General features: G+C 39.8%; 1 protein-coding gene across 1 annotated transcript; it reads right to left on the reverse strand.

Annotated features, from left to right (window-relative positions):
* Positions 1-8968: 8968 nt before the first annotated feature.
* On the reverse strand, positions 8969-27805 carry LOC139164978 (DGAT1/2-independent enzyme synthesizing storage lipids-like). The gene is made up of 6 exons (XM_070747764.1): positions 27503-27805; positions 24864-25028; positions 23284-23477; positions 15456-15516; positions 11383-11525; positions 8969-9852 (listed from the first exon to the last, which is right to left on the reverse strand). Exons 1-6 carry the CDS (start codon positions 27768-27770, stop codon positions 9754-9756), a joined length of 930 nt encoding a protein of 309 aa, XP_070603865.1. The 5' UTR covers positions 27771-27805; the 3' UTR covers positions 8969-9753.
* Positions 27806-27812: the final 7 nt, after the last annotated feature.

Below are 27812 nucleotides of genomic sequence, written 5' to 3' on the forward strand. Positions count from 1 at the left end.
TTGGTTGGTCTTTTTGTGACACGGTCGGCGTGCAGAAGTTTACAATAATTAACGTCCTGCCACTTCTACAGCTCGGAGAGCACTGAGACCAGTTTCATGGCAAAGCTTAGCATCCCTCCCCAACTACTCCAAGTGCTTCGGTCTCACGCTGACCTATAGGAGCGGCACAGGAAATTCAATTGCATTACTTTTGGAACGCACCCTGTATATAAATGAACTTTGTGATCATATTGTAAGCAGCTGCATTCTCTTTGCTGACAATGTAAAACTATTTAACACCACAGACAATTTTACTACTCTACAAAACGATCTAGATCAGTGATGGCGAACCTTTTTCCCCTCAGGTGCTGAAAGTGTGTTGCGTGCTATTGCGCATGTGCCCAAACCCATAATTCAATGCCTTGGGAGTGTGAAAACAGCTTCCCCTGCCCCCCTACACACAGCCCCTCTGTTTTCCAACTTCTGGTCAGCCCAATAGGCTTGTGTTTCTCCCTCCCCAGACTCTAAAGGCTTCTCTGGACCTGGGGGAGGTTAAAAACGCCCTGACCCATCCCCCCAAGGCTCTCTGGAAGCCAAAAACGCCCTCCCAGAGCTTCTGTGTGAGCCAAAAATCAACTGGCCAGCACACACATGCACGTTGGAGTTGAGTTAGAACAACGGTTCGCGTCCCAGCAGATATGGCTTCTCGTACCATAGGTTCACCATCACTGACCTGTTATGTATCTGAATAGGCAAATAATTGGTAACTCCAAATCTCTACTAATATGCTCAGACCTGCACATTGGCAATAAAAATCAGAACATCAGATACAGGCTGTACAGATCTAAAAGATGGACCACACTCTCTCATGACCTTGATGTATGCATTTCAAAAGATCTAAACCCCAGAGCTCACTGTAGCAACATTGCTAAAAAGGATTAAGAGTTGGCAACCTTATTTTATTTTATTTATTTATTTATTATTTGGATTTGTATGCCGCCCCTCTCCGAAGACTCGGGGCGGCTCACAACAAGTGAAAAAACAATCCAATACATAATCCAGTTAATTAAAATATGAAAAGTTTTAAAAAACCCTATACTAACATACACACACACAAGCATACCATGCATAAATTCAGCGGGCCCAGTGGGAGATGTTCAGTTTCCCCATGCCTGACGGCAGAGGTGGGTTTTGAGAAGTTTACGGAAGGCAGGAAGAGTAGGGGCAGTTCTGATCTCCGGGGGGAGTTGGTTCCAGAGAGTCGGTGCCGCCACAGAGAAGGCTCTCCCCCTGGGGCCCGCCAACCGACATTGTTTAGTTGACGGGACCCGGAGGAGGCCCACTCTGTGGGACCTAATCGGTCGCTGGGATTCGTGCGGCAGAAGGCGGTCTCGGAGATATTCTGGTCCGATGCCATGAAGGGCTTTAAAGGTCATAACCAACACTACCTCTGATAACATACTTCTAACTAGGGCATAGAAAACCTTTGCCAGTCCTATCCTTGAATACTGCTCACCTGCCTGGAATCCGCACTGTATTTAAGACATTAATACGTTAGTGAGCATCCAGAGGTATTTTACAAGAAGAAAGTCAACTCCTCTGCTCGCAATAAAATTCCTTATTCCAGTAAACGTGAAATTTTAATCCTGGATAACCTTGAACTACACTGTCTACATTCTGACCTAAGCTTAGTACACAATCTACCTTAACCTCCTACCTGTTAACGACTACTTTAATTGCACTAGGGCTATTGATAGCCCGCAATAACACTAGGGCTATCAATAGATACAAACTAAATGTAATCTGCTTTAATCTTGATTGCAGAAAATGACTTCTCTAATAGAGTAGTAAATGTCTGGAGCACTTTACCTGATCCTATGTCTATTGTGGACCTTACACATTTCTTAAGAGGTCCCTAAGGGGGCATGCATAAGCGTACCATAATGTCTACTGTCCTGTCCTACTGTAACCTTTTGTATGTACTCATTTTATGTACATTTTATGTAGTATATATTATTATTATTATTATTATTATTATTATTATTATTATTATTATTATTATTTATTCGATTTGTATGCCGCCCCTCTCCGAAGACTCGGGGCGGCTCACAACATGTAACAACAAATCAGAATAATCTAACAATTTTAAAATGTTTAAAGATTTAAAAGACCCCATATACTAACAGACATACACACACGCATACCATATATAAATTAAACATGCCCAGGGGGAGATGTTTCAGTTCCCCCATGCCTGACGACAAAGGTGGGTTTTAAGGAGTTTACGGAAGGCAGGAAGAGTAGGGGCAATCCTAATCTCCGGGGGGAGTTGGTTCCAGAGGGCCGGTGCCGCCACAGAGAAGGCTCTTCCCCTGGGGCCCGCCAACCGACATTGTTTAGTTGACGGGACCCGGAGAAGGCCCACTCTGTGGGACCTAATCGGTCGCTGGGATTCGTGCGGCAGTAGGCGGTCTCGGAGATATTCTGGTCCAATGCCATGAAGGGCTTTAAAGGTCATAACCAACACTTTGAATTGTGACCGGAAATTGATCGGCAGCCAATGCAGACTGCGGAGTGATGGAGAAACATGGGCATACCTAGGTAAGCCCATGACTGCTCTCGCAGCTGCATTCTGCACGATCTGAAGTTTCCGAACACTTTTCAAGGGTAGCCCCATGTAGAGAGCATTACAGTAGTCGAACCTCGAGGTGATGAGGGCATGAGTGACTGTGAGCAGTGACTCCCAGTCCAGATAGGGCCGCAACTGGTGCACCAGGCGGACCTGGGCAAACGCCCCCCTCGCCACAGCTGAGAGATGTTTTTCTAATGTGAGCTGTGGAACGAGGAGGACGCCCAAGTTGCGGACCCTCTCTGAGGGGGTCAATAATTCCCTCCCCAGGGTAATGGACGGACAGATGGGATTGTCCTTGGGAGGCAAAACCCACAGCCACTCCGTCTTATCCGGGTTGAGCTTGAGTCTGTTGACACCCATCCAGGCCCCAACAGCCTCCAGGCACCGGCACATCACTTCCGCCGCTTCGTTGACTGGGCATGGGGTGGAGATGTAGAGCTGGGTATCATCGGCATATTGATGATACCTCACCCCATGTCCTTGGATGATCTCGCCCAGCGGTTTCATGTAGATGTTGAATAGCAGGGGGGAGAGGACCGACCCCTGAGGCACCCCACAAGGGAGAAACCTAGGAGTCGACCTCTGACCCCCCACTAACACCGACTGTGACCGGCCAGAGAGGTAGGAGGAGAACCACTGAAGAACAGTGCCTCCCACCCCCAACCCCTCCAGCCGGCGCAGAAGGATACCATGGTCGATGGTATCGAAAGCCGCTGAGAGGTCAAGGAGCACCAGGACAGAGGATAAACCCCTGTCCCGGGCCCGCCAGAGATCATCCATCAACGCGACCAAAGCGGTTTCCGTGCTGTAACCGGGCCTGAAACCCGACTGCTGGGGACCTAGATAATCGGCTTCTTCCAAGGACCGCTGGAGCTGGAGTGCCACCACCTTCTCGACAACCTTCCCCATAAAGGGAAGGTTGGAGACTGGACGATAGTTGTTAAGCACAGCTGGGTCCAGGGAGGGCTTCTTGAGGAGGGGGCGCACGAGCGCTTCTTTATAGAGTGATGGAAAAACTCCCCTCCCCAAGGAAGTGTTGGTAATCTCCTGGGCCCAGCTCCGTGTCACCTCCCTGCTGGCCGAAACCAACCAGGAGGGACACAGATCCAGTAAGCAGGTGGCGGAACTCACAGCTCCAATGGCCTTGTCCACTTCATCAGGTGTCACCAGATCAAACTCTTCCCAGACAGGTGGACAAGTACGTGCCCCAGTCACCTCGACTGACTCATTGTCAGTCGACTCTGTTTTACAATTGGAGTCGAGATCGGCCCGGATCCGAGCGACTTTATCAGCGAAAAACTTGTTAAAATCCTCGGCACTACTCTGTAAGGGCTCCCCAACTCCCCCCTGGTTGAGAAGGGAGCGGGTCACCCTAAACAGAGCGGCCGGGCGGGATTCTGCTGATGCAATCAAGGTGGCATGGTACGCGCATCTTGCCGCCTTGAGCGCCACTTTGTAAGTCTTAATAAAAGCTCTTACAAGTGTTCGATCGGATTCAGACCTACTCTTCCTCCATCGCTTCTCTAGACGTCTCTTTTGGCGTTTCAACTCCCGGAGCTCCTCGTTGAACCATGGGGCTCTACGGGGTCTAGCGCCACGGAGAGGTCGCAAAGGCGCAATCCGGTCAAGAGCTCCCGCTGCAGCCCTGTTCCAGGCCTCCGCGAGAGACTCCGCCGAACTGTGGATGAGTGCCTCTGGAATAACCCCAAGCGCCGTCTGAAAGCCCTCTGGGTCCATCAGGCGCCTGGGGCGGAACATCTTCATTGGTTCCGCCTCCCTACGGGGGAGGATTGGAGCCAGGAAGTCAAGCCGTAGTAGAAAATGGTCTGACCATGACAAAGGCAATACTTCTAAGCCCCTTAGTCTCAGACCATTACTCAATTGCTCGGAAAGGAATACCATGTCAGGTGCGTGCCCTCCCTCGTGAGTCAGACCCTGAACTACTTGAGTCAGGTCCACGGCTGTCATGGTGGCCATGAACTCCTGTGCCAACCCAGAGGTTTCGCCGAGTGACGGCAGGTTGAAATCCCCCAAGACAATGAGTCTGGGGAACTCTACCGCCAACCCGGCTACCTCCTCGAGTAGCACAGGCAGGGCTTTTGACACGCAGCTGGGAGGCAGGTACGTGAGAAATAAGCCCACCTGAACTCCTAAGTCCAACTTCATCAAGAGGGACTCGCAACCCGCAATTTCCGGAGCAATGAGTCTACGCAGGCAAAGGCTCTCCCTGGCTACAATAGCCACTCCTCCCCCCCTCCCCTGGGGTCGAGGTTGATGCCATATCTGAAACCCGGCTGGGCAAATTTCAGAGAGAGGAACACCTCCCTCCGGGCCCAGCCAGGTTTCAGTAATACATGCCAGGTCGGCCTCCTCATCCAGGATCAAATCCCGGATGAGGAGAGCTTTATTAACCACCGACCTGGCATTCAGCAGCAGCAACCTGAGCCCAGGGCCAGGGTTACACTCATCACCAGTACCCAAGATTGGGCTCACAGAGCCAGAACAGGGGACCGTTATTAAGCAACGGTCCCTCGTTCCCCTGGAATGGCTAACTCTGTGGCCCCCGCCATATCTGCCTCTCCCCAGCAACACAGGGATATTCCGACCCCCTGCCACCCCAGAGATCGGTGCCCCTTCCTCTCCTGTCTCCCGAGCGTCAGGTGGGCCGAACATATCATTCACACTACTATCGATACACTCATCCATACCATATCCCCCACCCCCACCCATCCAGTCATACCAGTCATTCCATTCATAACCACAAGTATGTTTATCCCAGTCATCCATTACTTAAAGCCCCAATTACGTTAAAAAATCAATTAAATTAATAATAGTATAAAATGGCAGTTAACAGCAATTTAAAACACTAAAAACATTAAAATATAAATATATAAAATATACGCTAGAATTATAAATTAATATAAAATTGATATCGATGATGTTATAAACAGATCTTAAAATACTCTTCAATCATCAGTAATCAGTCAGTCCAGGCATGATGTTCTTCTGGTCTTCAACGGTCTTAGGTCTTAATCTAATTTAAGAAAGTCTTGGTCTTGATTTTCTCTCTTCCTGGTGTCTTTTTTAAAACAGTCCACAAGGGGGCGAAGTTCTTCAATTTATCCACAGTCCGGAAGGGGTATAGTCTTTCAGCAGTAATATACATAGATCACAAAATTAAGGATTAAGAGGGGGGAAAAAAGGGGGGGAGGGAAGGGGAGGGGGGAAGAGAGTTGATGGAATAATTCCCAGTTTTTGACTCCCCTTGGCCCCCAGTAGCTCTCACCCACTGGTGCCAACGGGAGGGGGCTAAGTTAATTGCTCTTAAGTGTCCTCGTTCATCTCTTGGCGTTACGGCTGGCTTCCGCCACTGGGCTCCATTTCTTCCCCGCTGACTCTCTTCCCCATGTTGTCTCTGCCGTTTCCACTCCCCACAGCTCCCCACAGCTCCTCTCAATACCTCTCCGCCGGCACTGCGAGCCTCTGTCCGGTCCCGCCGCCATTTTCCGCGCTGGCCAGATGTTCCTCCGGTGCCGCGCTCTCTGTCAGCTCTCCCTCGGCACCCTCGATACCCCCTCGGCAGTGACTTGGCGTTCCTTCGTCCTCTCCTCTCTCCAGCAAGGCTGCAACTCACAGATGCTGTATTCTCTGCGAGGCTCCGCCAAACGCCGAACGCCGCCGCCATCTCCGCGTCTCAGCTGGCCACCCTTCCTTGCCGCGGTCTTTCTCGGCGGCCCCCCCAGCAGGCGGGAAACCTTCCCAGCCCTCAGGATCATAAAAATAGGGGGACAAAGTGGCCAGCGGACTCTGACCCATTTCCAACCGACTTGAGCCCGGATTGACCCATTTTCCTGATGATTCCGTTGTTTCAGAGGAGCAGCGGACCCACCATGCTCCTCACTGCTCACCCGGAACCGGAATATACCCATTTGTATGTACTCATTTTATATGTTTATGGATATGTTTTGCTGTTTCATATCTGTTTTGTGTACCATTTTTTATTGTGCCCTGTTTCCTTGCACTTGTTGACAAATAAACATAAATAAATTATAAAATAAATAAACTTCCAGCAGACGTGGTTGGTAAATTCACAGTAACTGAATTTAAACATGCCTGGGATAAACATACACCATCTTTCGGCTGTGGCAGTGGGGTGCATTTGCCCGGGTTCGCCTGGTGCACCAGTTGCTGCCCTACTTGGACAGGGAGTCTTTGCTCACGGTCACGCGTTGCCCTTATCACCTCGAGGTTCGACTACTGCAAAGCTCTACATGGGGCTACCTTTGAAGAGTGTTCGGAAACTTCAACTCGCCCAAAATGCAGCCGTGCGAGCAGTCTTGGGCCTTCCAAGAAATGCCCATATCTCACCATCACTCCACAGACTGCATTGGCTACCAATCTGTTTCCGGACACAATTCAAAGTGTTGGTTATGACCTATAAAGCCCTACATGACATAGGACCAGATTATCTCCGAGACTGCCTTCTGCCGCACGAATCCCAACGACCAGTGAGGTCCCACAGAGTTGGTCTCCTTAGGGTCCCGTCGACCAAACAATGTCGGCTGGCGGGACCCAGGGGAAGAGCCTTCTCTGTGGGGGGCCCCGGCCCTCTGGAATCAGCTCCCTCCAGAGATTCGCACTGCCCCTACCCTCCTCACCTTCCATAAGAGTTTAAAAACTTATCTTTGCCACCAGGCCTGGGGTTCCTTAGATCTCCCCCCCTGACCAATGAATGCTTTAGTTTGATTGTTGAATGAATGATATTAATGCACAACCTGCAACATCAGAGATACACAAGTTGTAGATGGAAAATGGCCATGTTAATAAATTAAAAATATTAGTTGTCTGTAAAGAAATAGCTGGTACCCCAATTACAGGTAGTCCTCGACTTAAAACCACAATTGAACACAAAACTTTTGTTGTTAAGTGAACTTACAAAATGGGATTGTTCCAGTTGTTAAGTGAAGATTAGTAACACAATTGTTAAGCAAATCCGGTTTTCCCATTGCTTGTCACAAGGTCGCATAAAGTAATTACATGATCCTGGAACACTGCAATAGTCATAAATGTGAGTCAGTTCCCAAGTGTCTGAATTTTTATCATGTGACTATAGGGATGTTACCACTGGGGTAAGTGAAAAACAGTCATAAATTACTTTTTTCAATGGTGTTGTAAATTTGAATGGTCACTAAGTGAACTACTGCAAGTCGAGGACTACCTGTAATTGTCTGATGGTTGGAGCAGCAACAGAGCTGGCAGCATTGGTAAGGCTTGGAGGTATATCACAAAGCAGTGTGTCTTTGTGGTAATGGTTGCAGATCCTTTCTGAGGGTGAGGGTAATTTATTATTATTATTATTAAAAAAATATGGATGTTGGGCGGCATGCAGGTCATGTCTTGTACCAGCATTCTCTACATGCTATCCAAGACAGACTGTTGTGGTTGGCTCTGGCCCAGCTCCTTCCCCAGGGAATGGAGAGGTGGATGCAGGGGAAAATTCAACATGTCACAGACCTGTGTTATTGCCAACAGAATCAGTTCAGAGTTTAGTTTCCTCGGATGAAGAAGAAGGTGGGAGTGACTCGGCAGAGGAGGGCTTGGCACATAGCCCAGGCAGTCACTCTCCCTTATCTTCCGTTGATTCAGATGATGACATTTTGGACCTACGCAAGCGCAGAATTATGCGTAGAATAGACCAAATAAGAACATATTACAGGAAATAAGGGAGGCCACCTGTGTTTGGGTGGGGCTCCAGTAATTAGAGCTGCTGCTATAAATAGCAGCATGTAGGTTTGGCCGTTGTGGAAGAATATCTGATCAGAGTTCATCAGGAATCTTGTGTTGCTGGACTTTGTTGCTTTTTTACGCCTTTGAAACCAAAGCAGAGCAACCTTCGTTGGAAGAAGGGGTGTGAAGTTTCTTCACAGCTGCTAGCTAAGTACTTAATGACTGCTTAAGGGAAATTGTACAGACTACCCGGTTATTTTGGGAAGAGTGCTCTATGCAATACAAAAAGAGTGCTTTGTTTATTTTGAATTGTGTGATAAAGAACATTGTTTTGAATTTTCAAATGTGTGTGTGTCTGAAATTTGTACCCTTGAATTTTCAGGAGGCTCCTATCAGAGAGCCCGGCAAAACACAGACCATCAGTTTAAATATGTTTGATATCAGCAAAATTTTCTAAAATTTCCTTCCATTCAAAATACATCCCATAAAAATTTACTTTGTTAAAAATGTCTGGTGAAATAGTGCTTCAAGATTTCCTGTTTCACAAAATTTTTTAAATTCTTCACCATTAAATGTATATTGACAGAACCATTCCAATACATATTGCAGTGAAGCACAACACAAACACCATTTTATTCAATATAATTTTAATATTTAAGAAAATATTTATATAACGGATTTATACAATTGCTTATCTCGCATTAGCAATTCTAGATGGTTTACAATGTTTAAAAAATAATATAGTAGTGAAATACAAAAAATAAACAGCAACCAAGGAATCAATCGGTCTAAAAATATTAATTAGTGTGATTAATGAATCCAATGAAATGGTTGTGTTATTCAAATTCATATTATATATAATAAAATCACAGAGTAATTATAGAAAGCAAAATGATTCTTCCCTAAATTCAGCTTAATTTTAGGATTGCTATGATTATGTTCATGTCATTTAGTTACAGCAAATATTTGTTATAATTAACTTAATTTTTCTTTGACAGAATCTGCCTTTTATCCATTTTGCACATATGAAGATGAAGAGTGTCTAAAATCTCCATTGCAATTGCACATGTATAGCCTCGACTTAACTGAATTTTAGATCTCCTTATATGCAACTTCTCAAATTGCAACTCTAATATTGCATCATTTACTAATCAAGAACTACCTGTAAGTATATCAGTCTCTACGTAACATTTCAACTTTGAAATACACCCATATCTTGAAATCCTTATAAATAGCTATTCAAGTGCTTTTTGCTTGCAAATGAAAAATCACATACTTTATCCTTTTGTTGCCAAAATAGTACAATACTAAATTAGAAAATAATATACATTAGAAATTTGATATCCTGTTTGATTGTCAAACTCATAATTAGCAGTGTGCTCCCTCACTTGATCTAATCATAACATTTGACCAATTTACTTCTTTTCTTTGTGAAATCTTTCCAATAAAGCCCGACAGATGCTTCCAGGAATTTGCTGGTGCTTTCTAATTAATGTCTCAAGTGCAATTTGGGTCTGAAAATGAAAGTAAAGAAAAAGGAAGAAATGATAAAGCATTTCATTCTCACAACTGTGTTGGTAATAAAGATTCACTAGAAGAATAAATGATACATTTATGACAGCTACATCCTTGGTACTCTCAAATACAAGTACTATCTAGGACCAATCTGTTCTGTATCCCCAAATGGTTTATAACAAAAGGAAACATGATATAAACATATAGTTGCTGTTTAACTTTTTTATTCTCATAGAAAAATACAGTGGTACCTCTAATTACGAACTTAATTTGTTCCGTGACCAGGTTCTTAAGAAAAAGAGTTTGTAAGAAGCAATTTTTCCCATAGGAACAAATGTAAAAGCAAATAATGTGTGTGATTGGGGAAACCACGGGGAGTGTGGACACCCGGTTTCCTCCCAGGAGATTCCTAGTTTCCCTTGGTTTGGAAACTTCTCCCCACCTTTTCCGGCCCGGTTTCCTCCCAGGAGATTCCTAGAGAGGCCCCACAGAGGCTACATCCTGCCTTTTCCGGCCCTGTTTCCTCCCAGGAGATTCCTAGAGAAGCCCCATGGAGGCTTCTCCCTGACTTTTCCGGCTCTGTTTCCTCCCAGGAGATTCCTAGAGAAGCCCCATGGAGGCTTCTCCCTGACTTTTCTGGCCCTGTTTCCTCCCAGGAGATTCCAAGAGAAGCCCCACAGAGGCTTCTTCCGGTTACAGTTTTGGAGACTCAGGTTTGTAAGTGGAAAATAGTTCTTGAGAAGAGGCAAAAAAATCTTGAACACCCAGTTTTTATCTAGAAAAATCCATAAATAGAGGCGTTCTTAGGTAGAGGTACCACTGTATACAGACCAGAAATATCTTAAGAAATTATGTGGGACCCTGTTTCCTAATAGTCTTGTATGGCCAGTTAGCAATAACTGGCCAAGTATCTCAGCTGCTATGTATATTTTGATGTTTTATTGTTTCTTATGGTTTTAAAATGTTTTAGTGTTTTAACTGTAATCTAGTTTTTGGGTTGCAAGCTGCCCAGAGTAAGAATGAAATGGGCAGCTTTAGAAATGGAAAAAAATAAAAAATTATAAAGTAAAATAAATAATGTTTACAACCTACAATAGCTATAATTTACCAATCCATTCAAAGAATATAAAGTCATGTAAAATATTTTGGCTGGTTTTATTTGAAGCTATCTGTTCGTAAGTACCGAACTATTTTAAGATTAATGCCACTAAGTGTAATTTCCAAAATTTAGTAATAAAATTTGGCCATCACTAGATTTTATTTGCACTATTTTGAAAATAAAAAAAGGAAAATACTTTTCCAGGGATAATTTGAATTATATTAGTCTTATAAAAAGCTTTGAGATACTAAATTAATGTAATAGATTAATTTAGTATCTCAGTCTTCGGAGAGGGGCGGCATACAAATCTAATATATTATTATTATTATTATTATTATTATTATTATTATTATTATTATATAAATATTTTTGAAATCTGTTGACAATTAAGCAGGAATAAGAGATGTTTGAACTGATAAACAAATCATACCTTTGTGGCCAATTCCTCAGCAGTTACATTTGGATTATATAGAATGGGTTCTCCAACGTAAGTACGAAATTTGACTGGAAACCCACCACACACTGGTAGTAAGGGGATTCGACTATATTCATATAGCTTCCTAGCGAAAGCTCCTGCGAAAGAAAAAAAAAGCTAAAACCAAAACATAATTTGAATCAGTTTAAATATCTAAACTTTATGTTATTGGAAGAACTCTATAGTTGATCTTCAGCTGCAATATTTATTTATTTATTTACTTATTTGTTTGTTTACTTATTTATTCATTCGTTTATTTGTTTGTTTATTCGACTTCTATGCCGCCCAATCCTGAAGGACTCATGGCAGCTTGCAACAGCGGTACAATACAATAAGAATAAATGCAAAACAGTAAAAGAAGTCGAACAGTTATCTGAGGTTAAAACATAACAAACTAAAAAAAAACTATAAAAAGTTATTATAACAAGAAAATCACACTCATATACATGCACACCATTCTTACAGTTGGCCATCAAGCTGTGAATTTATGGTCCCCAGGCCTGTCGGCAAAACCAGGTCTTCATAGCTTTGCTAAAGGCCAGCAGAGTGGGAGCAGTACGGATATTGCTCCTAGTAATCACCATGTTCATTATAGGTGCTCACAAATCGTTTGCTTGAGTATCTTTTCCTGTATTTTCTCAGGTATTTCATATCAAACTAATTGGCCTATAATTTCCTAGACCCATTCCCCCCACCTTTTATTTTAGACTCATATCACTTTTTTCCAGTTCTCTATTACTTCTCTTGTGCTAAAGGAGTTTTGAAAGATTACAACCAGTGGCTCTGAGATTACGTGTGCCAGCTCCTTAAAACGCACATATCTAAACCAAGTGATTTGTACTTGCCAAGGGTAGATAGGTATTCAATACCTCTTGTTTGGACAGAGACTTCTGATCTTAACAGTTCATCAGGTTCTTCATGTTCACTATTGAAGCTTGCCTAAACCGTAAGATGGGTGGCAGATAAATTTGATAAATAAACAAGTTTGAAAGTGTCTTGTGGATGTTTCAGGAATTTCTATGTCTTGACTTGCCTTCAAATTCTTCACCTTTTCTTCAAGTAATCTAACTAATTTACACCTATTGCAAGTATCATTTGAGTCCTCCATAGGTAGGAATACAAACATTGTATGCATATTAACGGTGTTACTAGACTCTTTCCCCATGGCGTTGTTATTTTTCCTGCAAACATTTATTCTATAGTATTTTTTATACTCCACAAGAGACAGACAAATAGAGTTGTTGTTTTTTGGTGGCACTGTTTATAAGTCCTCAAGAAGGAGAGCAGAATCTTTATATAAAAAAAGTAGAAAACATATATAAATGAAAATCAAGAAATAAAATAGTTCTATAAAAAGAGAAAAATTATAGGAAGTATAAAAATAATTTAAAAATTAAATACACACACACACAATGTAAAACAGAAAAATGCTAACATGGAGGACTGCTATTGATTATATCTTTGTTTTCTTCATTTCCAACAGAAGGACATGCTTCACAATGTCATTAAAAATAAAACAGAATAAAGAAGATAGGTTGTATCTTGAAATTTAAAGAAACATGGTCAGGAAATTTATTTGGAATGAATTTAAGCCTGCAGGGTCAAGTGAATCGCATTTTAGAACTTGGAGGAGCTTGCCAATAATCTGATCAAATTAACAATCAAGTAAGGAAAGATTTCTGCAAGGTGGAACAAGCTAATCAGAAGCTTACAAACAGTGCAAAGATTCAAATGAAAAGACATTGCAAATGATGCTGGAGCTAATAATAATTTTTTTAAGCTCCTGGCTTAGTTAACAATAAGAACTGATAAATTTGGTTCTGACTTCAGACTGCCGTAAAAATTATGTATGGGTATACTACAATTAAGTTCTAAGAAGTCAGAAAGCAGATTAACAATTTATAGCATAAAATTATGGTATATGTTCAGGGTATGGATGAATGAATAAGAAATCTCGGATGTAAAAAATTAATTAAAAGGACTGAAAGAAATTCAATATGTCAATCGCCAGTGAATAGGAGATTGGACCCGAGGGAGAGGTCAAGTGCATCATCAGTCTCGAATCCCTCTGCACCCACAAGGGATCCAAGTCCAACCCACCTTGAATTATGCTGACTCTTCTCTACCGCTGATTCACTTTGGCTGTTAGTAGTTCAGATTCTTAAGAGAGTGTTAGCATGCCATAAACCTGTATTCATTTGAACCAACTTGGCTCCTGATTTCCTGCACTTGACGTACTTCACTCTGGTACATTTTTATTTCAAATATTGCTTTTCGGGTTATCATCAACGAGCAGAGAACAGGGTGTAGCAAATTGTAATAGGGTTACAACATTTCTTTGCAAGGCACTCTGGAGAGGCTTTGATGCATGTCACTGTTGTGGTGTATAATTATTATGCTATTATTATGCAGATTCTCTCCTTCCTTGTTCATTTTCCAACCAGGGAAAAGGATAAACAAAGCAGCTTTATTTTGCAGATCCTCCAACAATCTAAAATACCCCTAAGTGTTTGGAATGGTGTGAAGCTAAAGAAAAAATTGTACTGTATTCCAAGAAAACCTCTTGCTTCACCTATGAAGTGCAGCGATGACTATATACCTGGATAGCAAACTTTTTTTTCTTTCAGTGCCGAAAGTACATGCGCATGCATTGTCACAAGTGTGCGAGTGCCCACACCTATAATGCAATGCCCCTCCTGCATGTTCTGTCCCTGCACATGAGAGTGCACCCCACCATGCATGCATGTGTGACCCTCTCCCTCCCCCATTTTGACTTCACATCCCAAAACAGCAGTGAGAGATGAGAAATGATTCCCATCCCCAAACAGAGCTGAGAGAGGGTAAAATCCTCTTTCCCCAAATGGAACTGGCGAGGGGGGAAAGCCTCGTTCCTCAAACGGAGGTGAGAGAGAAGGAAAATCCTCTTTTCTCCAAGTAGAGTTGGGAGGGGAGGGGAAAGCCTTGCTTGCCCAAACAGTGCTGGGGTGGAATCTCCAGATATCTGAGAAGTCAAGGGTAGCAGAAAGTGACCCAAACATTAGCTGGCCAGCAGGAGGCACTGGCACATGTGCAGTGGACCTGAGCTGGTCAATGGCTCACGTGCCATAGGTTTGCCATCATGGTTGTATTCCATGCAATACATTATTTTAGTTTCCCAAGAACTGTTCCGGATTCTGGTAGAAGTTCAGCAATCACAAATAACTCTCATCAAATGCATCATTTCATGAATAAATCAATTCCATTTATTTCTCTACTCTCTTGTACTTCAACACATTTCCGACATCAATCGGTTCATTATCTCTCTTCTAGCCGCATTCCTCACATTCTTTTTCCTGCTTAACTTAGACCAGATTTATTTCCTAACTACATAGCTATAAAAAACAGCCATTCTGACTAAATACAATACAAAATACTTCGGCTTACTTTAGCGTAGCGAAAAACCCCTCCATATTTCTGTTCGGCAACGTTGAAACTCCACCCTTCTTCTCCACTAGCCCCCTGACGTGCCAATTATCTCACTACAATATTTAACCCATTCCTCTCCTTAATATCTTCTTCCAGACCTTTGGTCTCTACGTTTCTGAATTCTTCTGAATTTAGGATTAACCCAGCGTGCATGTGATTCTCCCTCACTAGATCCTGAACTCATAGCCCCATCCTGTAGCTGGCCTCCCACCTGTTCTACTACCTGTAACCCCGCCCCCCCCACTACTTCATAAACACTATCTGAATCTGAGTCCTCAATATCTTCATCATCCTCCAACTGATCAAGAGTATGTACAACAAGAACAATGTTTCTTCATCAAGGCAATGAAAAGTATTTTTACTCTATTTTTAAAAATAATTTATCATTCTTACACTGGTGGACTCAACCATGAGCTCAGTTAAACTCTTTTTCCCAAAGAGAATGGAGCTAGAGACCACTTTGTGTCTTATATACTCTATCTAAATGCCATGCAAAACATAAAGCTATAGATGGAACAACAAATAATTTTCAAATTAAAAAATGCAATATAAGTATGCCTTACTTGATTGCCCAAAGATCCAATATCCTTCTCGAATGTTTTGTGTACACATGGGTATAATAGGCTAAAGAAAAAAAGAGATGGTTTTTAAAAATTATTTAATTTTATTAAAGCATTAAGAGACTAGCAGCCCCTATTTTATTTATGTATGTATGTATGTATTTATTTATACAGACAGTCTTCAACTTACAACAATTCATTTAGTGACTGTTCAGCATTATACCGGGACTGAAAAAAGTAACTTGGACAGTTTTCACACTTACAAGCATTGGAACAACCTCATGATCACATGATCAAAAATAAAACATTTGGCAATTGGCTCATATTTATGACGATTGCAATGTCCCAGGATCATGTGACCACCATTTGCAACCTTCTAAAAAAGTCAATGAGGGAACCAGATTCACTTACCTACAACAGTGTTAACAGCTGTGGCAAAGAAAGTTGTAAATTGGGGCAAAACTCACTTAATAACTGTTTTGTTTAGCAACACACGTTTTGGACTCAATTGTGATCATAAGTCAAGGACTACCTATACTTCATATTTCTTAATTTCCCATCTCCCTTAGAGAGAGGCTCTGGGCAATATACAATAACATCAATATAATGAAACATTAAAATCAGAACAATTTAAAATTAAAAGTTTTAAAATTATAAGAAACAGTATAAACATTTCATAAGGTGAAAAATTGATCCAAGAGGCACATGTGGCTCTTCTGAATATATAAGAGGATCCAGATTCCTCGCCAGTTTAAGCTACTCTTCACATAAAAGTTGGGATAAACATTAAGTTCTTGGTACACTGAGGTCTTTTCAAAGAGCAGGTATCATAATTTATTACTGATCTTAGAAACATAGAAACATAGAAGTCTGACGGCAGAAAAAGACCTCATGGTCCATCTAGTGTGCCCTTATACTATTTTCTGTATTTTATCTTAGGATGGATATATGTTTATCCCAGGCATGTTTAAATTCAGTTACTGTGGATTTATCTACCACGCCTTCTGGAAGTTTGTTCCAAGGATCTTGCTTAGTTCTGATGCATACATTTAACATTGTTATCTTTTCTAACTCAATCTGCACTTAAGTTATGCCTAATTATTTGTCAGGGTTCCAAGTAATGACGGTTCCACCCCCAATGAAAGAAAATTCCAAGGCTTGAGTTTCCTCAAACTTCCTTTTTATTAGAGATGTCATATTGGCATCTAGGAAAACCCAAATATGAAAGCATCCAGTTTCCCACACCAACACATGGTCCAAACAATACACCGTCCCAACTGGAGATGCCTCCCAGACACACCCATTCAGATACAGGACTGTGTCCTTGACTCTTAGAGAAAGGAATGTTATTGTGACACCCAATACGTCCTCCCAATTTCCCACAGATCTAAATGTGGCAGGCCTGACGATCCAATGCCTGAGTTTCCAGGGCTGACATTATTATCACTGGTTGTCTATAATTTTTCTTAATATTTAAGACTCTGCCTTTCAGCCTCATATTGTCAATTTCTATATGCTTAAAACAAATATAAGGCTAGCAACACCAATCATATTGTAATGTCTGATCAAATAATTTTAGCACATTTTGCAAAAGCATAAACATAAAAACAATGTAAACTAACAATGAGAAAAAATGATAAAGTAAAAAGAGAATAGGAATAGAAAAGTAAAAAGAAAAGGAAAGGAAAACACAAATATATAAAAACAATAGATATAAAGAAGCGATTTTTTAATTTTCCCTTTTCTTTTGGGGAGAAAATAGACATTTTGTTAACTAAGTCTTAGTCTTAAACTAAGAGTTGAATATAATGTTGTAATGTTTGGATATAGAACAGACAATACTAAAATAAATACTCCTTCTAAAATGGAAGCAATAACCCAGAAAAAAAGAGGAACAAAACCCAGAAAAAAAGAGGAACAAAACCCAGAAAAAAAGAGGAACAAAAAGAGGAACAAAACCATCATAATGTTTTGTTGAGAAACAAAACATTATGATGGTTTTGTTGCACCATCACCATTGCTTTGTTGAGAAACATACCTATGTTGAACCATCCTTCACTTAACCAACCACCCAGTTATTTGATGAATGACCATATGAATTTCTTTTTCATTTATTTTCTAATGACTATGAGAGGTCAAAACAAGTTTCTAAAATTGTACAGTAATAGCCTGGAATTTTGAATTAATGGCATGCCCATTTGCTATTTTCTAAAAACTGTGATGTCCTATTTGATTGTCTGTAGAATGTTTTAACTCAAACATTTCTTCTACTAACAAGTTAGCATTTGCATCTGACCTCAATTATTTTAATAGGGCTCTTCAATAATGGCCTCTGGGATTTGATGTCCACGCATGATAGCACATTTGTTGCCTTCATTGTGGGCTTTCACATAGTATTTTCCACATTTATTTCACAACTTATCTCTTTGATCATCACTATGCAATCTCTGAAGCAGTGATGGGCTACCAAAATGTTTACTACTGCACTGTGGGCGTGGCTCATGCAGGATGCCCTGTATTTTCTTTCAACATCTTTCAGTGCAAATTGGGTGCTCTGGGGTGGAGCTCCATTTTTGCTACCCCACCGCATTCCTCTTCCCCCCCAGGTCTGGGTAGCAGCCCACCCCTGCTCTGAAGTATATTGAAGACAGAGCATTATTTAGTTTAATTTATTTAATTTTTGTTTAGGTTAAAACTGTACTCAAAGCCTTATCACTGAAGCGTCAAAAATAAATAGATTCTGAGATGAGTGTTAATTAGTCTCTCTTCTTATATTGGAGATTGTTTTTTGTCTTAAACTTTCTTCCATGTATAAATAAAGTTATTTGCATCAAACAGCAATCTAGTTGGTCTTTTTTTTCTACTTGAAATATTATGCATGTAATGTTTGAGCAGGGGGTTGAATTACAGTTGTAATTCAACTGTACGTGTACAGTTCTGGTCTCCTTTCTTTCCATAAATATTTGCTGTTTCAATAACTTTCCATTGTAAAGGGAATCACATGGCAGGCAAAGAACACAGCAGCATTTAAGTACCATGAAAGGATAAAACACAGGACATTGAACAGGCAGTTCAATGTGAAGAACAAGATATACACCGTCAATGTGTATGCCTTACCAGTCATCAGTGTTATGGCAAGGCAAGACCCTGCATTGACAGCTGAGGTGCTGACATGTTGAGGGTCACAGCTGATGGCAATCCTACTTGCATTAAAGCACTGATCATGGCAGCACAATAGTCACTAAGCAAGATTCATAAAAGCATGGCTCAACTACACTAGACAGGACCTGATGTTCAGACCAGTGGTAGGTCTGAAGGTGGGTCGCCCCGACTCTTGACTATTAAAAAATACAAAATACTGGATCTGAAGGGATAGGATGAAAAAAAGAACAAAAAACAGGGCATAGATTTGAAATATAGTAGTACCTCTAAGAACTTAATTCATTCCGTGACCAGGTTCTTAAGTAGAAAAGTTTGTAAGTAGAAGCAATTTTTCCCATAAGAATGTAAAAGCAAATAATGCTTGCAAACTCATTAGGAAAGAAATAAAAGCTCAGAATTTGGGTGGGAAGAGGAGGAGGGGGAGGAGGATAATCGCTGTCGAAGGAAGAAGATGAGGTCAGGGGAATCAAAAAAATCCAAAACTTTAAGACTTAAAAAAAAAAAAAAGAGGGACTCTGAGGTGGCGAGGAGGAGCACGCACCTCCCATATTCCTGGTGTGAGGCTGCTTCTCATACACTCCACCAGAGAGAGAAACTCAGGAGGAATGGCAGGAAACTGCCGCTCTCAAATTTCCTGGGAAATTTTTCCAAGCTCGGGTTCTTAAGTAGAAAATGGTTCTTAAGAAGAGGCAAAAAAGTCTTGGTTTTAATCTAGAAGCGTTCTTAAGTTGAGGCATTCTTAGGTAGAGGTACCACTGTACTAGGAATCTAAGTGAAAAAGACTCATTTTTGTGTATGTGTGTGTGTGTATTAACCACAACTGGTCTCAGGATGTAACAATAATACAAATCTTCTGAGACTTAATTTCCTCTCCAAGTTCTCTACAGTGGTACCTTGGTATTTACTGTTGTTTCCAGGAAATGTGACAAGTAACAATGAATACCAAACTATTTTCCCATAAGAAATAATAACACAACACAACACAACATAAATAGGGCAGGAATTTTAAATAGACTAAGAAATAAGGGAATTTAAAAAAAACGCTCCTTTTTTTACCAATTTATGTTCACTTGCTAACAAGATGGATGAAATACTCCTTTTAAACAGATGCAAACTTGTTGTCGACAGTGCATCTGCCCTATGCTTTATTGAATCCTGGCTAAATGAAGAAATTGGTGACAATAGCATGCATATACCAGGGTTTCAGATACATAGAGGAGACAGGATTGTAGAATTATCAGGGTGGGGGTGGAGGGGGCGGAGACGAGATGTGTGTGTGTGTGTATTAACCACAACTGGTCTCAGGATGTAACAATAATACAAACCTTCTGTGATGAAAACTTAGAGACCTTATTTATCAACTGCAAATCTTTTTATTCTTGAGAATTTACTTCATTTCTTCTAATTGCAGTGTATATACATCTACAAACTTCTAGAACTCTAGCTGATCAGATTATGGAGGCTGAAGCCAAATATCCCAATTCACTGGCCATTATTTTGGAAGATTTAAACAAGGCAAACTTAAGGAAAGAGCTACCAAAATACTTTTAGCATGTCAATTATCCCACTAGAGGCAACAATACTTTAGACAATTGCTACACAACACTAACATGCTTATCAGTGTTTACAACAAGCAGCTGTGGGATCATTGTATGATTCACCTTGTACCTGCTTACAGGCAAAGACTTAAAACCACAATACCAACAATTAAATCAGTAAAGACTTGGACTGAGGGGGGAAAGTTAAAGCTATAGGCTTGTTTTGACTGCACTGATAGGCATAGTTTTGAAGATACATCTGAAGACCTGGATGAACTCACACACAGAGATACTGTAACATCATATGTCAGCTTCTCTGAAGATTTATGTGTACTGAACAGGAACTTGTGAATATACAGTAACAACAAACCTTGGTTCACAGGTAAAGTTAAACAGCTACATCGTTCCATCTTCACACAAATTTTCAATAAATCGCTAGAGATGTGCTATGTTATTTCTTGCTTCAAATGCTCTGCTATCATCCCAGTGCTGAAGAAGGCCACCATCAAGGAATGACTGAAGACCAGTTGCTCTAACATCTGTAGTTATGAAAACCTTTGAAAGGCTTGTGCTGCCCACTTGAAAACCATCACGGAACCACTGTTAGACCCCCTGCAATTTGCATACCGAGCAACCAGATCAACAGATAATGATGATAATATGGCTCTGCACTACATCCTACAACATCTTGAATCTCCAAAGACCTACACAAGGGCCCTCATTGTAGAGCTTATTTCAGCATTCAGGACCATCATTCCAGATACTCTTCTAACTAAGCTGAGCCAGCTAACTGTAGCTGAATACACTTGTAAGTGGACCATAAACTTCCTAACAAACAGGAAGCAGCAGGTGAAGCTAAGAAGAATCACACCAGATACCTGTACAATTAGCACAGGTGCCTCCCAGGACTGTATGCTCTCTCCACTTCTCTCTATATATACTAATGACTGCATTTCTAATGAATCATCTGTTAACCTACTGAAGTTTGCAGATGATACAAAAGTGATTGGACTCATTCAAGACAATGATGAATCCACATACAGACAGGAGGTTGAACAACTAGCCCTGTGGTGCAACCGGAACAAACTGAAACGGAATACACTAAAAACTGTAGAAATGGTGGTAGACTTCAGGAGAAACCCGCCCATACTTTCATCTTTTAAAATACTAGACAACACAATATCAACAATAGATGCCTTGAAATTTCTAGGTTTTACCATATCGCAAGATCTAAAATGGACATAAAACATCAAAAAAGCTCATCAAAAAAGCACAACAAAAATGTTCTTTCTGCGCCAACTCAGAAAGCTCAAACTGCCCAAGGAGTTGCTGATACAGTTCTACAGAGGAATTATTGAGTCTGTCATCTGCACCTCTATAACTGTCTGATTTGGTTGTTCACCCGAACAAGACAGACACAGACTTCAGAGGATAATCAGAACTGCAGAAAAAATAATTGCTACCAACCTGCCTTCTGTTGAGGATCTGTATACTGCACGAGTCAAAAAAGAGGACTGTGAAAAAATTTACAGACCCCACACATCCTGGACACAAACTGTTTCAATTCCTACTCTCAAAATGATGTTATATAGCACTGCACAGCAGAAGAATTAGACAGAAGGTTTTTTTTCTGAATGCTATCACTCTGCTAGACAAATAATTCCCTCAACACTGTCAAACTACTTACTAAGCCTCCACTGCTATTAACCTTCTCATTGCTCCCATCATCCATTTCCTCCCATAAATGACTGTATGGCTGTAACTTTGTTGCTTGTATCTTACAATTTATATTGACTGGTTCCTAATATGATTGGATTGCTTATTTATACATGGACCATCATTAAGTGTTGTACCTTATGATTCTTGATGAACTTATCTTTTCTTTTATATACACTGAGAACAGGTGCACCAAGACAAATTCCTTGGGTGTCCAATCACACAAATTCTATTCTATTATATTAAGTGAGTCACAAGACAGCCTAGACTAACAGGTTCTAGCTTGTGTGTTAAGTACCAAACAAACAATGACTACCATGACAAAATGTTCACATCAAAATGAACTGAGTACCAAATTTGTTGAGTTTCAAAGCAGTTGAGTAGCCAGGTAGCACTGTTTTTTAAAAGTATTTCTATTTGCATGGTTAGTTTCATTAAATACTCTAATAGGGCCCTTATTTGATATTTTTGAACTTTACTTCCATATTGGATACCTGCTTCAGTCATCAATTACGTAATAGTAAATCTTTGGAATAGGTTAGGATTTCCCATTTTTTAACTGAATGAATGTCTAATTAGACGGTTAAAATATAAAAATTGTAGTTGTTTGTTAAATAATTGAATATTAAGGAAATATTTGAGATATTGAAATATTTATCATTAAGATAACGGAAGAATAATATTTTCTTTCATAGCAGCATAGTCACAGAAGATATGATATAAGCAATAGTACAGTATGGATCTAAGTTAATTGAAAGAAAAGAGTTCTGCTGTCATGCCCATGAAGAATTAAGTCAAAAACTATTCTGTTTTGTTCCAAAATTGGGAAATATGAACTAGGCTACAAGTATTTTACTTACTGTATTTAACTCTCAAACAGCAGTTATAGTAAATACAGTAAATATACTTGGTTAGATGTTATCTTCAAGAAAACCAATACTCAGGGATGGGCTTCAAAATTTTAGCAAAGGGTTCTCTGCTTGTTGCTGAGTGGGTGTGGCTATGATGGGTGTGGCCTAGTCAGCCTCCTGCACCACAGCAGGGGGAGTGTTTTTGCCCACTTCAGGCTACAGAGATGTTTTTTGAGCCTCCTGAAGGGTGAAAACGGCCTCCCGAGGCTCCAGAGGCCCTCTGATCCCGACCTTCTGGTAGGCCTAAATTTTGCCCTACTGAGCCTCCATGCTTGACCTGCATCCAAAACGTGTTGCATGGGAATTCTTGGGAGGGGAGAAATGGGCGGGGCCAACCAGGAGTGGGATTTTGGGGCTCTCCGAACTGCACAGATCCCAAATCCCTGCAGCCCACCTCTGACAATACTTCTTTAAAAAGCTAGGTTTTTCAGTATTTAGCATCATGTTCTGTTTGATAAAATGTAATCAGCAAAGATTAAATAATGATACGAACACCATACTTACCACTTTCATATCTACAGCTAACTGAGCAAAACCTTTACGTTTATGCCATATGAGCTTGTATGACTTATCACTAAAGAGTGCTTCTCTCATTCCTCCTGGAGAAATTCCAAGTAGCTTCCCTTTCTTGAGAGCATTTAAACACTCTTCCTTTTTATTTTGAATGATACCTGTCACACCAGTTAATACTTGAACACCTGAAAGAAAGTGCAAGATTACAATATAATATGCTATGTGTAAAGATCTATGAAGTTGCATTAATGTTTACCTTAAGATAATGGAGGGGATCAAATCAGAATTTTAAAGTGTATGGATCTGATTGGGGTTCTAAAAGGGGAAAAACCTTTTCAGTTTTCATTTATTTTAATTTTTAATTTCACCCGAAGGCTGAAATACAAGTTATATGGAAATATACTGTCAATTAATAACATACTTTTAATTCTAATACTATATTTTCAATTAATTTTCTATGTTAAAAGTTGCAGAGCCTATTTCAAACTGATACCTTGAAATTATTTTAATACATGTAAGTCATTATGGAAATATTTCATATATTTGGTGAAATAAAAGCATTTAAAAAATTTATACTGTGAAAGAATTTGTTAAGACATTGAAAATTAATCTGTAATTCAAAAATTGTGTCCATACTGTATATTTGAAAAACAGACTAAGAAATGGGCAATGCCACAGCATAATTTTATACTACTTTGCCTATATTGCCTATGTACCTGCATAGAGAATTTGAAATTTGCATAAACGTGTGATTTTTAAATGAGCCTAATTGATTTAATACAATGTATAAAAGAGCAATTCAGCATTATACCAATGCGAGTTGAGATGCATTATATCTACACTACTTAATTTATAAACAATTTTGTTTCTTTTTGTGGAAATGAATTAAAATAATGAAATTGTTTGGGTATTTTCTGATAAGAACACAAATTACAGACAGACTCGCATGGATTAGAAGCAGAAGGAAGTATCAGGTGACATGCAAGTTTAATACATCATTATCATCATTATCATCATCATCAACAACATCATCTAGGCTTGTTGAAAGAAAGCAGGGAAAGAAGGAGCAATGCACACTTTCCCCTAAAATTATTTCAGGTCAATCTAACATGTTCCACATGTTCTATGTGCTAATAACAGTTCACCAACAGCGTTTCTGCAAAACATCCAGAACTGCTGTGTTTGAGTTGGGGTTAGTTTGTGTAATACTTCTACTAACAACATATTTCCTATTATTACATTTTCTTTTCATGAGCAACCAATTCATGAGCAACCGAACTGACTAGTTTATGTTAGAGGCCTATGTAGAACTTTCATACATAAATAATATATTCAATAGAAGTAAATATTTTTCCTACTCTTTTGTTTCACACTTCTAAATCACTAATACTAATACTATCAAGTAGAAAATGTTCTCTAAAATAAGTTTGAGAACTTTCGATAGCTGCTGGCTACTAATACAGGAAACTGATCATATTAAAAAATCCATATTTCAAGCTTCTAAAGTTTGGAAAAACAAACCGAATGAAATGTTTTACCATCATACATATGAATATAACTTATAAACATACCTGGAAATATGAAAAGACAATCATCTGCTATTGAGTAACAACACCTGCGCTTCAGAATAAAAAATTTAGCCAGAAAATACAAGTAGTCCAAGGGAATTGCTCCATGGTAATAAATAATTATCCCTGGCCCATTTGGTATGTTTTCAATGCCATGTAGCTCATACCCTGTTTGAAATGCAAAGTATAAATCAACGATTATTCCATATTATGCTATATAAATCAGTATTGTACTAATTAAAATACCATGCATATTCACTACTTGAAAGTTTCTGTTTCTGAATATAAAATTCTACATATGATTAGCTAGTAAGTACCATAGTTACAAGCAAACAACTGCCTGAAATTCCCATGTACTGAAAGCTACAATTTATGGTCAAATATAGTTTGAATTAAGAATATATTTTCTGTAGAATGAAGAACTTCTTTCATTGATAGAGTCATATCAAGTGGTAGCATCTAACTGACTTTGGCTGATTAGACCTAACTGGTGCTTAAGTGGAAACTAATAGGAAATTCCAGAGATGTAGTCTGCTCTAGAAAAATAAGGCATGTCTTAGAATATCAATAATACTGTACAACTTCTGTAACATTGCTAAAAAAATTGTATTTCACATGTCTAGTATAATGACTTGAGGAAGTGTTAACCATTTAAGAAATGGTTTTCAAAAAAATCCATTCATTGAAACATTCCACTGACTGAGCAAGAGAGAAGCATTTTCTTCAATTAACTCAGTGGTTATCAACCTTTCTAATGGCACGATCCCTTAATACAGTCCCTCATGTTGTGGTGACCCCCAACCATAAGTCTTGTGCCAGTTCTCCCAACAGAGCTTTAAGATGATTGGCAGGAAGGTCAGAGGGACATCCCCACTGTAAACGCCTGATTGATCGGATTGTAAAAATATATTCCAAGGCACCGGAGTAGAAGCTTTAGTTCCTACCATGGGAAATTTGTCTTTTCCCATGGTCTTAGACGACCCCTGTGAAATGGTCGTTTGACCCCTAAAGAAGTGCTGACCCCCAGATTGAAAACCACTGAATTAACTGGTCTTTTTGCATCCCATGATCCATCCCAGATTTTGTTAATTACCTTGCTCCATCTTCCAAGAACATGGTTGCTACAGTGTTTCATCTCAACAATTGAAGCATCCTTTGTAGTTGGTACTAACAAGGATGCTGCAATTTGTATTTGTAATCACACCACAAGATACTAATGGAGCAGATGTATTTATAAATCTGTGGCCCCTACAGAAAACTGAACCAACAGGTAATGTTCCTTTACTCTTCCTGGCCAAAAGCAGAGCACAGAAAATAATCAACTGTTTGGTTTTGATTGGTTGGCTAAGTAACAAAGCGTCTTCCCAATCTTTCAGTTTTGTACCAAAATGCAAATGGATTAGAAGCAGAAGGAAGTATCAGATGACATGCAAGTTTAATACATCATAATCATCATAATCATCATCAACAACAACAACATCATCTAGGCTTGTTGAAAGAAATCAGGAAAAGAAGGAGCAATGCACACTTTCCCCTAAAATTATTTCAGGTCAACAAAACAACACTGCTGGCATTTTTTTGTTTATGCTTGTGGCAAATCTCTCCTTCCAAGCATCTTATGATGTAATGAAGGCTGTACTGTCTTTACTGACTCATAATATCCAATCATATTTGTTTAGTAGAAGTTGGAAGGTAAAACAAGACGGGAGTTTCTTCCAGTAATCCTCTTTTTCCTCTCAGTGCAACAAAATTCTTCAGCAACACTAATTGCTTCAAAATGGCATTTCTCAAGGAGCAGAAAGCCAGAACTAATTATAACAGTAGGCATATTATGGTAGCTGTGATAGACGGCCAATAGGAGACTTAACTCCATCCAGACCTGGCAGCACAATTAACACACACTGTTATTTACCATTAGATTTGCAACCATCAGGAACTGAAATTTGATATTATTTGAAGGATCAGCAATTGTCCAAACCTGTACTGCAGGTCTGGGTAATTACTGATCCTTCAAACAGCTAACAACAAAATCCCCCCAAAAAAAGGACATAAAGTAACACAAATATTTAAGAAATAAGTTAAATGTATTAAATACTAACATTATTTGTGAGCACACTCTGGGTGTTGGTCAATGTTCCCAATTTTAGTGCTTTTGTATAATGCATATTGACAATTGATTGATTGATTGATTGATTGATTGATTGATTGATTGATTGGATTTGTATGCCGCCCCTCTCCGAAGACTCGGGCTGGCTAACAGCAATAATAAGACAGCGTATAACAATAATCCAATACTAAAAACAATTAAAACCCATTATAATAAAAAACCAAACATACATACAGACATACCATGCATAAAATTGCAAAGGCCTGTTAAATTGGAGGACTGGTTAATAATAGTTTAAAAATAAATATTGGTTTAACTGTTAGCTGTTCCCAGAATCATGTTCAGCGATATAGCCAGCTATATACATTTATTAGCTAAATAATTTATGGAAGACTTTGATACAAAATACTGTGAGTTAAACATCAAATATCTCAGTTAAGTACAATTATGCTGATATGATCCCCCCAAAATGTAGATACTGTAATTCTATAAAAGAATCTAAATTTCTTACTAATACACAATAGCACATGCTTACCATGCCATAATCTTCCATATACATCCCATATGATTGCTATTATTAGCCTCACAGGATCCCATATATTACTGGAATAATTTCCATTCAGTTTGCAAATCCTTTCATACAGGAGAAGGAATAAAGCAGAAAAATATGAACATAATACGAAGGTAAGTGGAACGGCAAATAATATAGTAGCAAACAGCAGCACCGAGTAAACAACTATATAAAGAAGATTGTTACGAAGCCATTCTTCCAAAAAATATTGAAGGCATGTAGAGAAGATCATTGTTGACTATCAAGGCAAGCAGTATTTAGTCACATTCTTTCC

This window comes from Erythrolamprus reginae, chromosome 3, assembly GCF_031021105.1.
Source record: "Erythrolamprus reginae isolate rEryReg1 chromosome 3, rEryReg1.hap1, whole genome shotgun sequence".
In the NCBI taxonomy this organism is placed as follows: Eukaryota; Metazoa; Chordata; class Lepidosauria; order Squamata; family Dipsadidae; genus Erythrolamprus; species Erythrolamprus reginae.

Excerpts from the sequence above, each read along its gene's own strand:
- LOC139164978 (XM_070747764.1), bottom strand. The coding sequence starts at position 27,770 with ATGATCTTCTCTACATGCCTTCAATATTTTTTGGAAGAATGGCTTCGT. Across the intron at positions 25,029-27,502 it reads ATATGGAAGATTATGGCATG|GGTATGAGCTACATGGCATT; the intron begins GTAAGCATGTGC and ends CATTTCAAACAG. Across the intron at positions 9,853-11,382 it reads CTGAGGAATTGGCCACAAAG|ACCCAAATTGCACTTGAGAC; the intron begins GTATGATTTGTT and ends TTTCATTTTCAG.